The 14,139-nt window shown below is 36.7% G+C and overlaps 1 protein-coding gene across 3 annotated transcripts in view; it reads right to left on the minus strand.

Moving 5' to 3' along the window:
• Positions 1–14,139, minus strand: part of CORIN (corin, serine peptidase) — a 113,204-nt gene that overhangs the window by 93,395 nt on the left and 5,670 nt on the right. For 2 of the 3 annotated variants that reach the window (XM_057366757.1, XM_057366758.1), the window contains exon 2: positions 3,777–3,921. In XM_057366757.1, the coding sequence (XP_057222740.1) occupies positions 3,777–3,921 (145 nt within the window). Of the gene's footprint in view, positions 1–3,776; positions 3,922–13,364; positions 13,433–14,139 lie in introns of those variants that run through there. The other variant, XM_057366759.1, reaches the window with a different exon arrangement.

Below are 14,139 nucleotides of genomic sequence, written 5' to 3' on the forward strand. Positions count from 1 at the left end.
TTTTCCATAACTCAAGAATAGCTTAAGGCTTTTTTTCACATTCTCTTTCCTCCTCCCTAGACTTGTCTCTTCTCCTCCACTCAGCATAAAAATAGAAAAGTCTGTAAAACATTAGTCCCAAAGAGCTATTAATAATGATTTAAAATTAAAGTTATAATTATTAGCTATATATATCACASAGCAGAATAGAAGGCAATACCTTACAAGACAGGTAAACTCTTGAAAGACATTTGAAATCCCTCTTTGGTTTAATACAATGGTCAAATAAATACTGCAAAGTAARATATTGAAGCTACCCACTGCATTCTATCCTCTTCTCATTCAGATATATTTCATTCTTTTTCTGGAACAAGAAGTAATAGCCATGTCCATCACTGCCATAAGGCCATTTACTTCTTTCACTGRGATCCCCAAATACTTGTTTTTTACTTCAACTCATCTTTTGGACAGTTTGCTTAAAAATGGACAGTTAAGAGATCTAAGAAATAGTCACACTAYTCAAGCTACTAAATCAAGATTTTGKCAGTATAAACTGTAGCAGATTTCTAGCAGTTCAGAGTAGGAAAGCTCAAAAAGACCAAGTCTGTTTAAAAGCTAATGAAACAGAGCAAAGCARCCTACCAAAGTATGGGTAATGGATGAGGCAGTTGCAAAGGAAATAAAACACTGGTTCACTACTACARCTGGCCAGCACTTATGAACTGAGATTCCTCCTGCAGGGTCTGTACCTCTGCACCCTGGAGAAATGGGGACATCACTGATAGTGTGACAGTCCCATAGTACACCAAACAAAAAACTGCACATCAGGTGAACTGCAGTAATAAACTTTATCCTGCTCTCTTTCTTCTTTCTTTCCTTATTCCTTTCTCTCTCTTTCTTTCCTTTTTCCTTCTTTCTTTCTTTCTTTCTTTCTTTCTTTCTTTCTTTCTTTCTTTCTTTCTTTCTTCCTTCCTTCCTTCCTTCCTTCCTTCCTTCCTTCCTTTCTTTCTTTCTTTCTTTCTTTCTTTCTTTCTTTCTTCCTTCCTTCCTTCCTTCCTTCCTTCCTTCCTTCCTTCCTTCCTTCCTTCCTTCCTTCCTTCCTTCCTTCCTTCCTTCCTTTCTTCCTTCCTTTCTTTTCTTTCTTTCACGGTAATTATAAAACATTTTGCCTTCCCCGATAAATAATTGCAACGGGAACCAATTAATGTACAATCAATTTTTTTTTTTTTAATTTGGTAGAATACTTATTAGCATGCAAAGGGGTTTTTAAAGACTGTTTCTTGTGGTTTAGAACACTTTCTCTCTGCAAGGAAAAGAACATTCATTCCTTACAAAGCTTTGTTCTACAGGCTGAAAAGCACACATCTTGTGTCTTTCGTCAAAATAATGTGCATCTCTACKGACAATTTGTTTTGTCTTTCCTTTATACACAGTTCTAACAGAATTAATTTTTCAGGGCTTTGAGTCTTGAATACTTGGATAGTAAGTAATTTTTGAAAGATTGACTAATGTCATATTATGAAAACAGGGCCCCATGACACCTCAAGTAGGATATTCTCCATTATACAATACAGCTGTACTGCTCTTTCTGTCTCCTTCCACCCACACCAACTTTTCTGTTTCTTCAACATCAGAGCTTGCAATGATGTGCAGACAACAAAAGAGGTGGAAGGAAAATGCACAGAAAACTTCTCAGGTGCATGCACATTTTTTCATGTGAATATGCCTTAATTAAAAAAAAATTACAGAAGGAAAAGAATAATTACCTAAAAACTTACCACAGGAAATAAAGTATTTTCAGGCAAAACATAAAAGGTTTAATTTCCTGATTACTTAATTATAAAAGTCAAATCAAAAAAGTTCATAAGGTTCTAAGCTATATCCAGGAGTTTTCTATTTCTGTTTTATGCACCAGTGAAAGACACTAGAATGACAGCCACAGAATTTAATTGCTCTGTTTTGTGCAAAAAGTAAAAACATATTTTTTTTATATTAAATGATTTCTATTAGCCAGTCAGTACCATCAACTTACACTTTAAGATTTCATATCAATATTAGAATTCAGTTATTATCAATCTGAAATTAATATGAAGTACTATTCTGTGTATAGTGTACTCTCAATAAATAAAAMCAGACTATATTATCTTGCACACCCTTTAAAGATGGCCACAGAATTCTGATTCTTGTCWGCAAGTATGCTGGCTTCTAGGCTATTACTGCATAGAAAATGAAAGCTTCTGAGAAGAATACTAAATTATAATATGTTAATTCAAAAAATGCCAGTTTTAGACTTGGGGCAAGCCTTATTTTTTACCCTACAGTAATTACATTGACTTAAGAGGAAATATAGTCACAATTTTTACTACATAAGTAGGATGAGAACAGGCTCCATTTCCCRGAGGATTTCATACATTTTAATGACAGGTCGATATATGCCTCAGGAGGAGATGCAGCTGATGTAAATACACCTGCCTTTTTATCTGCTTTCTCACCAAAGAATGAAAATCTAGGGCAGAGGATATGAGAGATACAAATGGAATGCTAAACATAAGGAAAGCAAATTTAATGGCTTCATATTTCCTAATTGCAAGACTCACTTGATCTTAATCCATTTCATACTGTTCTTAGGTCAGAGATACAACCCGAGACTTGCTTGTCAATCATAACATTCACTAGCTTTGGATTTTTTTTTTTTTTACTTCCTTAACTTAAGCCAAATGAAAAGAACAGGCCTACAATGACTTCTTGTATCCTTCCCAGACTGAATTGAGAAAACAGATTTAAGTTGCCCTGATTTTGACAGGGTTATTGAGACATGTTTAGTTTCCTCCTATGCTTGCTAACTGATCRACTGTTTGATGTGTCTTGAAATTGGAGTGTTTAAAATAGGAAAAAAGATTTATATCTGTATATCTGGATACTGGACACGTTACCCCACTTGTTTCAGATRTGCTTCTGAAGTACTTGAGGAAGATCAACTAGAAAATATTCTCACCACCAAAAAGGCAAAAATCCCAAAAACACTCAGCACTGAAAGCATTTTTATTAAACTTTTTTTCCTGAAAAAATAATGCTTTTACCTAGTATTATTGTCTTTTTCATTTGTAGTTAAAGCAATGTAATGATATGTCAGCTTCTATAAAGGTAACAAAGGAGAGACTTTTTAAAAAATTTATGATAATAAATTAGCACACTTTAATTATGTAAAACATACACACAAAATTACTTAACAGACTAAGCAGTTATGAAATCTASTATACTTTGAATCAGTTTCCACAAAACATTTGATACGTATTTTGGATGCAGAAAAAATGAACATAATTTTTCTTAGCTAAACAGGAATATTTTGTATGCTGTTCAGAAAGATTTGTGGCTGTTTATAAATTAAATTTCACCTGAAAATAAGATTTATATATGAATGTGTGAGATAAAGAGATAAATATTCTATTCCACTGACAGCGACCTAAAGTTATAACAAAAACATCCTTTGTACTTACAAACTGACTGCAGAAAACTAGCTACACTCTACATGKTCAAGTTAGCATGTTCCTCAAGAGTCTGCCTTGAGAAAATCAGAAAAGGTTTCCTCATGGATATTTTAAATATGCCTTAAAGGTATAAATCCAAATAGCATATTTATTTCTCTGCAACAAACAGCCCCTAGGTAGATTAGTTTGTTACGTAGGTGTGCTAAGATACATGTCTAATGTCCACAATTACATTAGCACTTGGGAATGTGGTTTTGGTTTTAGTCTCCTTAATTTTAAAAGTGCYTCCTGAACTTAAAAAGCACTCACCTACAAAGGTAAGCAGGATCACCAGCAAAAGGATAAGGGCACAGATGCACGGAATCAGTATCAGGAGCAAAAGTCGAAAGAACTTGGCAGAAGCCAGTTTCTGAGAGCAACCATCCCCCATATTATCCTCATCTGTTCCTAAGACCTGAAAAACAAAAAAAGCAGTTCTATCATTCTAGTGACCATCAGTAACTTTTTTGTTTTCAACAGCAGCATGTTGTATGTAAACTTTCTTTCTTGTGGACAGTCTAGTGCTATCCACATAATTTAATTAACTTTACCTAATATCCACAGACTTRTAACTTCATTGAAATTTCTAAACATTTCTAATGAACTGCAAGTTGGATAGGCATTTCATTTGGAAAAAAAAAGAAGTAAAATAATAATAAACTTAAGGAATAAGGCTAAATACAGATTACTTTACATTTAAAAATAATCCATTACTAATTACTCAAGAGCTCCATATTCTTGGTTCTTTTATTAAGGGATCAAGGTATTATTACAATCTTTGTTTTAAGTGACAATAGAAGACTTACTAGGCACAATAATGCTGTCTGATTTTTTTAAGTACTTTATAAAATTATAAATTAACACAGTATTCTATTCACAGCAGAGTTTACAAATCATATTTTCTGTTCTATGAATGAAATACAAAAAAATGGAGAAAAACTATTTTCTGGATTCTATTGAGCTGCACAAAGTAAAAAAAATTCAAACCCTTGAGAAAGCCTAAGTATGTATTTTATATTTTTTAAACCCAACTCCATTAAGACTGTGATCTCATATACTGGAGAAATGTCATACTTTTTAAAGGAAAACAAAAACAAAATTYGAGATAAATCTTTAACAGCAAGATTGAAACGGTTATGAAGTCAATGCCCCTTTATTAGGAACKGACTAAAAAATAAATTTTTCCTTGTGATAAGGTGAAGCTGGATGATAGGATTATTAATTCTGGACAGTGTGTTCCCAAAGGATGACTAATAGTTTATCCTCTTTGTCAGGAAGATCAATCACATCAAAGTTGGTCAAGACAAGACACAGCAGTAAAATGCATCCATTACCCTGACAGCCTCTCCCCAAAGAACCTCAAGAGACTGAGGTCTACGACATAAATMATATTAGTCTGGGAAATGCCAGTCTCTGTGGGTTATCCCTTTGGCTGGTTCTGCCACACGCGCCTTTCTATAAAGAGCACCTTATCAGACTGACTGGCACAAAAGGAAATTGAACTATTTCTTAAGGAATTGCTGCAGAGAGACTGGATTTRTACCACCCCACAACCTCACTGCCCATTTACTGCCTTGACTCAGAACACTGTAGGTATTTGCAGCATAGTACAATGACTATTTGGAAGGAAACTTTCCTTGCTGATATTCGAATTATCCTGATACCCCTCGTTACTAGACACTGCAGACCACCTACAGAGAGCAGAAACTAAGAAAACTGCATTTGTGAAGTTGTATMTCTCTTTTCTGACACTGCTAAGCATCCCTGCTGGTCATCTGACCACTTTGAGACTAATCCAGTGTAGTGTCCCATTTGACTTTTTTTCCTATTCCCACTGTTCAAAGACATTAATGCTGAAAATGCATGGTATGGTGTGAGCTGCTAGCAGCACCTCACTTGATAACCTTCCTCCTATTCCAGTGATTCAGTCTCAACACAGTCCTAACACTAGGTTTATCTAGCAAGCAGGATGGTAAATTTAAAGATGCTGGATCTATCTGAACATCWGAAACAGACAGCTCAGGATGAGAATAAAGTGGTTGCTCTGTCTATTGTAAGAGCCTGGGTGAGATGACAAATTCTACAATCATTTTCCACAACAAGGAAAATATAAGTAATATTGGAGTAAGTTAATCAGTTGTCAGAARTGTTTTTCTTAATCAACAGCTTATTCAGAAGTTGCAAATGTTTCAAACCAGGATTTCGGGATAAGCCAGTTTAATTACTGCCCTTATCCACRAGCAACATCTAAAACATCCAGGCACAGATAAAATTAAGGATTTAGATGAATATTAGGGACCTAAATCCATATGACATTTAGACAGTATCTGTTTGACTTCCTGCAGTCCACACTTGTCTACTTTTTCATATTGAAGTCCTCAGCGCCTGCCTGACATTTTRCTTCTGGTAATGCTGGAATACAGCGGCTTTAGCTGCTGTTCTCAGCAGGCTTCCCTCAATTCCACAAGYTTGGTTTGCACAGCCTGTGTTAGACCCCTTGAGAGTTGTGAGGAATAACACAACTCTGCTGTAAACAAATCTCCCAAAACACTGCCATAACTTTTGAAAGCAYAGACAGCAGTGCAGCAGATGCAGTGCACCCACAAGAAACAGGGCAATTGAGTTCAATATCCTCTTTGGTCTGAAGCAAATAAAAATTAGATCTACAACTCAGTAGAGTAYCACAACCACATGAACACAGACTGCTCTTGAATCAGAGTAGGTCATYCCTCAATATAGTGATATTCTGTTARAAASAACCCAGTTCTTCTGGGGCTGACAGCAAGGAGCAGGAMCATCATTACATAGCCCAATGACCAGGGCACTCTGGAGCTGTTTCTTAGTTTCTTCAAGACAAACTTTAGATTCAGCTCATTCTCCTAAAGGAATGAGTCCCAACCAAGATACACTTCTTGCAGCAGAAGCACTCAACTCTATCCTGTGYAATACAAAGCAAATTCTGACCCATGACTCCACAAAGTGTTTGTCTTAGGAGTAAAAAAAACTTACCAAGAAAGRAGAAAATTATATTCTCAAATAATTGAAAAAACATTCAAATAATATTCACTTTTTGATTCTTTTTTTTTTGTGAGGAGGCAGTAATATTGAATATTCTGGAGGCATATGAAATCTTAACAATCTCAAGCACAAGTGTTTAACTGGGAGCGGAGTTACCACCACTGCTGGACATATGCGTTAGAGTTAGCCTAGCAGAAGGATTAAATGTGTGCCAATTCAAACAGTGAGCTTCTAATGATCTTCTGTTTCTGTGAGAAATACTTTTAAAGTCTACTGGCATTGGGAATACTACTTACTTTACGTAAATGTTCAATACTGAATGAGAACATCAAACATTTTCTATCTTGTCCACTCCTGAAAGCGATAAATCTCAGTCTTTGTACTGACAACTCACTGACAGATTTTAAAATGGGCTGTTGTGTCCAAATTTGCTTTCAGTGACTGCTCAAGAAAAGAATGCTGTATCGTTAAACACATGCTTCTCTAAGCACCATGAATTGCTTGTTCTGTAGAACAGCAAAGGAAACATTTATAGGTAACTAAACAGCATGTTGTATTTTTCCCTTCTGCAGGAAAAGACCTCATGAAAAACACTACACCTGTTTAAATCATCACCAGTGACCAGGCAAGTATAAACCTAATTTTTCCAGTTTCCTGATTTTACCATTTTCCATCACTTGAATGTCAACGTGAGTTTTATTTCCATCAGTTCTGCGATGAATATGAACTAAAACTAGAGATAGTMCTACAGGTTCCTATACCAACAATGAGAATTTAATTAAGTGTCCTATAGATAAACATGAATGTATTACACCTCCTGTTTATATATTCCCTGATAGTGCTTCTTTTCCTCTTGCMACCAAATATTGCAATACACAAAGAACATATGCACCAACTTAAAGACCTCTGTATGACAATGGTATCTGCATAAACTTCAGACATCCTCTGTTYTCTCAGTTCTAATAAAAAATTGAATAGAGGCACAAAGAATAGACTAAAGACATAAATAATGGAATCTTCAGGTAAAAATGGGCCTATGGAAGGAAACAGGGGTGCAAAATGCTTATTCCTTGGTTCATTTCAAGCTTCTAAGTTATTGGCCAAGATAAGAAACAAAGGTCYCTCAACTCTCTGTGTAGTTAATCACTTCTCTGACTCAAAGATCAGTAAGACTGAGGTATCTGGTAGATATATATTTACATCCCTTTCCAAGAGAAGGACAAGAAGACTTAAAAGCAGAATTCTTCAGGGTCCACTGAAAGAAATCAACCATAAATGCTGAAGATTTCAGCATAAAATAGACTTAGCCAGAAATCCATAGCACTTGATAAAAACACATTCTCAATATTTGAAAAATACTGGTGTAAGTTCTCTTCCTACCACTGTTGTTAGAAAACTCAATTTAAGGAATATTTTTTCTGAATTAAATCCTATGTTCACTACAGTTAGGAAATATGGGTGTTTGATTTTTAAGACAATAGGTCATTTGCTTTTAATACAAACAGATTTTGCATATAACAAGAATATAGTCAGAAGACAGGATGCATAAAAACATCAGATAATTTCTTCTGACAGCTAAAAAGTTCTGTCCCTGATTAAATTATATTAACCACTGCTTATCTGAGTGCCAGTCTTTCAGTAAGGACTGCAATAAAGGAAATAAATAGACTGTAAAGAAATTCTAAGCTGATTTCAGTGCAAGTTTTTTAAAAATTCTAGGTTTATCTGGGACTGCTGGATCCAACTGCTCAGTTTATTTTCTGGAACCACAGAGGCAGAAAAAAAAATAAGATGAAAAAAGGTGCGTAGTCCCATCTGACTACAGAAAGACTGAAAATTCATTGGACCAAAATTCACAGCTTATTTTCTGCAAGATGTGGAAAGAATCTGATCTCATGGCTGTCATTTCAAYAGCATGTCATATTAAAGCAGGCAAATGACAGATTACATTAAGATTTATGGGTGAAAAGCCTATGGTAGCATGCAATTTTCCTTTTAGATACTAAAAGTATCTAAGTCAGTAGTCTATAAAACAGCCTGAATCACAGTGTAAGCACTCGATAAAAATATCTCCTGCTGTTGTCATCACAGAACTCACAGATGTTCTTCCAATACAGCAGTATCATTAGGGCTAATTGCCTACTGTCAGTATCTTCTGTGCATGATGGGTCTCCACACAGAAATGCAGAAGACACCCCTTAGGTCAGAAGCATTAAAATATCTCGAGCAAGCCACACACCAAAGAACTATGCAGTGCTTGTACTGGAAAGGAGTGGAAAGAACTACCATGAAATGCAGAAAGAATGTCATTAGGGGGCAGTAAACAGGGGACCTTGTAGGAATCGTCATAACGCCATTGAGGAATCTGCTCTCCAGCCAAGCGACAGTTCATGCAGGGAAAATATGTAAGATTACAAAAACTATCTGCAGTGCTTGCCATATCCTTGATAATGTTTCTCTTCTAATACCGAAGCAGTGCTCAGTTGTCAGCTCCTGTGTTTTTATCAGCTCTTGTTATGCTGGTCTTAAATCTCYAGATACTAGACTGACATGGCCATACCAGCCCTTTTAGCTTTGCCATTTAAGGAAGATGGTTCCCATTTCTAGTGGCTGAAGAGCAAAAATTAAACATGTGAAGCRTCAATGTTTAAGCACAAAACACATACATATAAAAATTTAACCATAATAATTCTTACAGCCTTTTCTGATCGACTCGTAACATTCAAACGCCTGGTTATAAATAACAGAAGATGCAAATGGTCTACATTTTTTATCAGTTCTTTCCTGTTTACATGAATACTAGGAGTCAGCAGGGCAACCCTATTTGACTACTTCATTGTCAAAAAAAAAAAAAATAACACCATACTTTAATAGCCATTGTAACAAGTAGAAAGTGTAAGAAAAAATCCTCCAAATGTACAAAGTCGCATGCTAAAAACACAAACAGGCAAAAAGCTGCACAATATTTCCTTTTCAGTGTTAGAGAAATTAGAGAGCCAAACTGAAATGGACCCTGAAGAATGAATGTTAAAGGSAGCACAGGAAACTGGATACTAAGAATCTTTTGTCTGCAAATACAAGCAGTACACAGCTTACCTGTGTGTGTGAGAGACCCTTCACTGCCCCCTGCCAAGCCATGTGCCTGCTGTGCTGTCCAGCGTGACTGCAGACACCCCATGCATAATCCRCCCTCTGAACTTTCTGACTGAGGTACGACCAGCTTTCAGAACCGCTTGTGCACACTCCCAAATCTGCTTTTATCTGGGATGACAGATGAATGCCGTGCTGTTGCTGATGTTGCCAGTGCCCAAGTTGCTATCTTTACAGTGTATGCTCAGTTAAGAGAGCCTGCTTCTGGTGAAACTTCTCTTTCCTAATTCATTCTTTCCTTTCTGAAGGCTTTGAGGGAGGTGAAAATAACTTACAGACATGGGCACTGTGGCCACTCAATTTGGAGGGTATTTATCATTACTAGAGAACAGTAAGATCACTCCTAAATACCAATATGTTGTAATCCCTTCATTTTTAAAAAGAAGTGCTGCTGAATAATGATTCCACTTTGGCACAAATTTTAATTGTTCACATATTTACTTATATATTGTACATATTTACAATTATTTATAATTTCACTGATGTAAACTTGCAATTGCTACAGGGATAATTACCACATTTACAATGGAACTTTGTTAAATTTTCAAGAATGTTCAGATTAGGAAGTAGTAGAGCTGAGGGCGAACTTACTACAATTCTAAGCTCTCTCTTCTTTATTACTCCAGCTGGTGGCAAAGATGCGTGATGTTGCCAGGCCTCATAATATGAGCAAGGTTCAGCAAATATATGGAAGATAGCAAAGATCTTTTAAAAGCTGRAGGGTGTATGAAAGGCATTAATTTTAAGAACTAGACTATGGTTAGGATTATCTGATATTTCTTAATGCCAGAACATGAACATCCATTCAGCCCACTTCAGTAAGCAGTGGGAAATTATTTTGGAGGAAGTACTCTTTAACTAATGCAGAATTCATTCTCTAGGGGTTATTAGTTTTCTTTAAGTTTCTACAGCTTGCAAAAATTACTCACGAAAGTTTCCACAGTRCCATGCTGTTTTTGGGAACACACAGAACTATTATAATGCTTTTCTGACTACCCAGATGTTCATTGAATTGAACTAAGCACGTAGAACAGCAATGGCAAGCCTCTGGCTACAACACTGCTGAGAATCACAACCCAGCAGGCGGGGAGTAACACAGTACCCTCTTCAGGTTCCTGCCTTGTKTCCCTGGAATTCAGCAAGCAGATGTCTGCAGAAGAGCCATTAACACCAGAAAGCAAAATTGGAAACCATTAAAAAAACCCACAAAAAAAAAAATCTAGTGGCCTAGTTTCTGACAATAAAAAGATTTGGGAAAAAAAAACCCAAAATCATTTTGAAGGGGTGGAGGTTAGAGGAAAACCTCCTCTTAAAAGAAGCTTTCAAGCCTRGAAAACTAGAAAGGGCCTGTCCTGTGGCTCCCATTCAGTGTATCAGCGATCCATGGCCTGTGCAGAAATCCCATCAGAAGCCCATTCCTCACAAGGCAATTAGACCTCATAACTGGATGTACCTCTTTTTCCTGTTAATGCTTCATCAGTAGGCTTAGCCCTCTGGACTTGAAGGTGACCATTACATCATGTAAATGCCACACGTGTTGCTGATTATACTACCGCCTAACCCATTTAAAATCCGAAGTTTTCAATTACATGACTCRGATGTTAAAGTAGAATGCAAGCTGAAAAATGGCAAGAATCTTCTCAGAACCACTGGTCTCTTTATGCTTCATGTATTTGTTTTAAATTTTTCATTAAAATGCATAATTATTCATGAACTATAGACATGTGCCTAGAAGAAATTGAAATTTAGGATTTGAACTTGTAATGCTAACTTTACTTATTTCTGAATAGTGAATAAAAAGATACTAACCCTTGGACCAAAAATAAGACCAGCAGCAATATTAATCAAATGAAAGGACATGATTTAGCRTCAAAGCAAAGCCTTATCCTTTCAGCATAGCTGGATTTTTATTTGACCTTCTCCCAAAGATGAAAACGGATTTACACAATGTCTCAAAGGTCGATAACCTACTACCTAAAAAGTTTAGAGGTGACTCATTCATTTTTCAATAGGATACCAAMTTTGTTCAGAAACATGTCATCTTTGAACAAAAAAAAATAGAGAAGGACATTTTGTGAAACTATCTGGACATKGTGACAGAAATAACTGGCGAGGTGACTAGAGATTAAACCTATTCAATATTGCTGAATTTCCAAAAAATGAGCTGATACAGAAAATTTGAGATTAAGTAGGTTAAAAAGATACTTACATTGGTGAATATATTTGACTATGACATAATAGTGAGGCTTTATGGATCACATAAAAATTCATGGGGTAAAAATGTCCATCTAAATCACTGAAACAATAACAATCTGGTGAAATTKTCAAATAAGAAAAATCCTACTGTATTTATGGCTAGGAATATTCAATTTGTCACCCCTAGAACAAATGCCAGGTTTTCTTCCATTCACATTTTCTTTGGAAAACATCAAGAATCATAGAATAATCCTATGTATGATAAGGAAAAAGTAAAAGGAAACCATCTGGGTTCTCAAATCATCCAGACTACCATCAACACTCTTCCATATCTCTCGTTTTATAGGGAAAAGGATTTGTTAACAACTTTTAAACACATTCAGACATCATTTCAGATTTCCTTTCCTGGCTTGTCTACATGCACCACAAATTATTTAAACAGACACCCTTTAAATGGCTGAGCAGGGGCAAAAGGAAGCTTAAAAAAAGGCATTTRCTACTTAATTCTTTTGTTACATAGCTGCTACATATCAAAAAGCAGTGTGAGAAAAAAAAATAAAAACAGAAGAAGAGAAAGCTCTATAGTTCCTAATGTTCTTTCAGATATGTTATCCATTTAGACAGTATTTGCAGATGCACAGAACTTAGCATCTTTCAAACAATTAAGTAATGTCTGTCYCTGAATACTGTGTCATGGCAAAATTGCACAGGTTGTTAAGGCAAGGTGGGCTCAGCTCTTTGTGTTTCTCCCTGGAGRTGTGAAAATGCAGGAGGCTGGGAAAAGCCTGAGAATTGTAACATGTGCTGCTTCTACAATCTCCAGGTCCCACTGGTTTCGGGACAACTTTAACACAGGCAAAATAATCCACCCAGCAAAAAATTTGACAGCAGAAGCTGCAGCAATGGAAGACATCTCCTTGTGGCTCAGCTGTCCCGTGGAAGACTGGATAAGACATAATTGTGTATTACAGCTATATGCTGTGTTAGTACACGAATGCAGAGCTGCAGGTCTGAGAGACGGGATGGAAAACTCCTCCATGCTCCTCCAAAATGCTATCACTGATTGCATTTCCAAGAGAATTTCCTGACTGCTTTCTGAAATCTAATGAGATGAACAATGCAAGGAGCACATAAGCAACTTCTCACTGCTTTATTCAATGGCAGAAAAGGGGGCAAATTAGAGTCTCTTTCCTTAGGAAACCCTTCCTGCGTCTGTGACCTTCTCAACTAACTTTCAGTAATATTGGAGTGACAGTATYGGCTGTTTTGAAATGAGGAGTTCTTTGAGATGATGAACAGTTATAGGAATTGCTCTGGGCAGTTACTACTACTGTTAAATCCCTGCTAAGTCAAATCTCTCTCTGGCATGAAACAGATCAGTTGTGGAATATTTTAGCACATTAGTTTGTAAACACCAGGTTCTGTACACAGAAGAACTGAGTGTTACAAGTTTTAGGAAGAGAAGAAGGGAAAGACAGACCAACAATCACTCACCAGTTGGTCCCAAAACAAGAGCACCATCCACTGAGAATTGGAATCTCCCTGAACTACAACACATGAATTGGAGTAGATGATAACTGATGCAGTCCTAAAAAAGGAAATTCCAGCTTCACTTTCTTTCCCTTAAAGGACCAGGTGAATTAAATGTTCAATATACAAAAYATTTCTTTTGCAAGAAAAAGTCAGCCTTGGAATTCTGGAAGAGCAGTAGTTTACAGGAGCACCTGCAGTGATACAACTTGACAGCCTTTTTTCCCAGACTTACAGGGGCTGTCCCCCAGGGGCATGGCTTGAACCATCAAAACATAAATGTCATCATTCAAAAGCAGTCCTGTCRGTACCTAATTGTCAGCTTGTATTCATTTTCTACAGGACAACGTGCTAAAAAAACTACCTTATGCTGCAAACAACAGTAACAAATCCAGAGAACTGTAAACCATGTGGCACTCTAACAAGCAGATGCTTCTTTCTTTGTTTTTGTTTCACAATATCTGAATCAGTCAAAAGGTATTAATCAGTAATAAATTCATTTGCTCCACTCCAGTCTGTTTTGTCTATGATGGTTATCAGGAAGTGATCGCCCAACCCGTATCTTGACCCATGAGCTTTCCCATTCATTGTATTTTCTGCCCCCTCCCGCAGGATGGGGTGGGGAGAAGGCAAGTGGCTGTGTGGTGCTTGGCTGTGGGYCGAGGCCTCTCCACCACCTCCCCCAGAGTCGGCTGTGCTCCGGCAGGCACTGAGGGCTAAGAACTGTGCCAGGGATGCA

The sequence above is a fragment of the Malurus melanocephalus genome, unplaced genomic scaffold (genome assembly GCF_030028575.1).
Source record: "Malurus melanocephalus ecotype Western Australia unplaced genomic scaffold, MMel_1.1 scaffold_71, whole genome shotgun sequence".
NCBI classification, from domain to species: Eukaryota; Metazoa; Chordata; class Aves; order Passeriformes; family Maluridae; genus Malurus; species Malurus melanocephalus.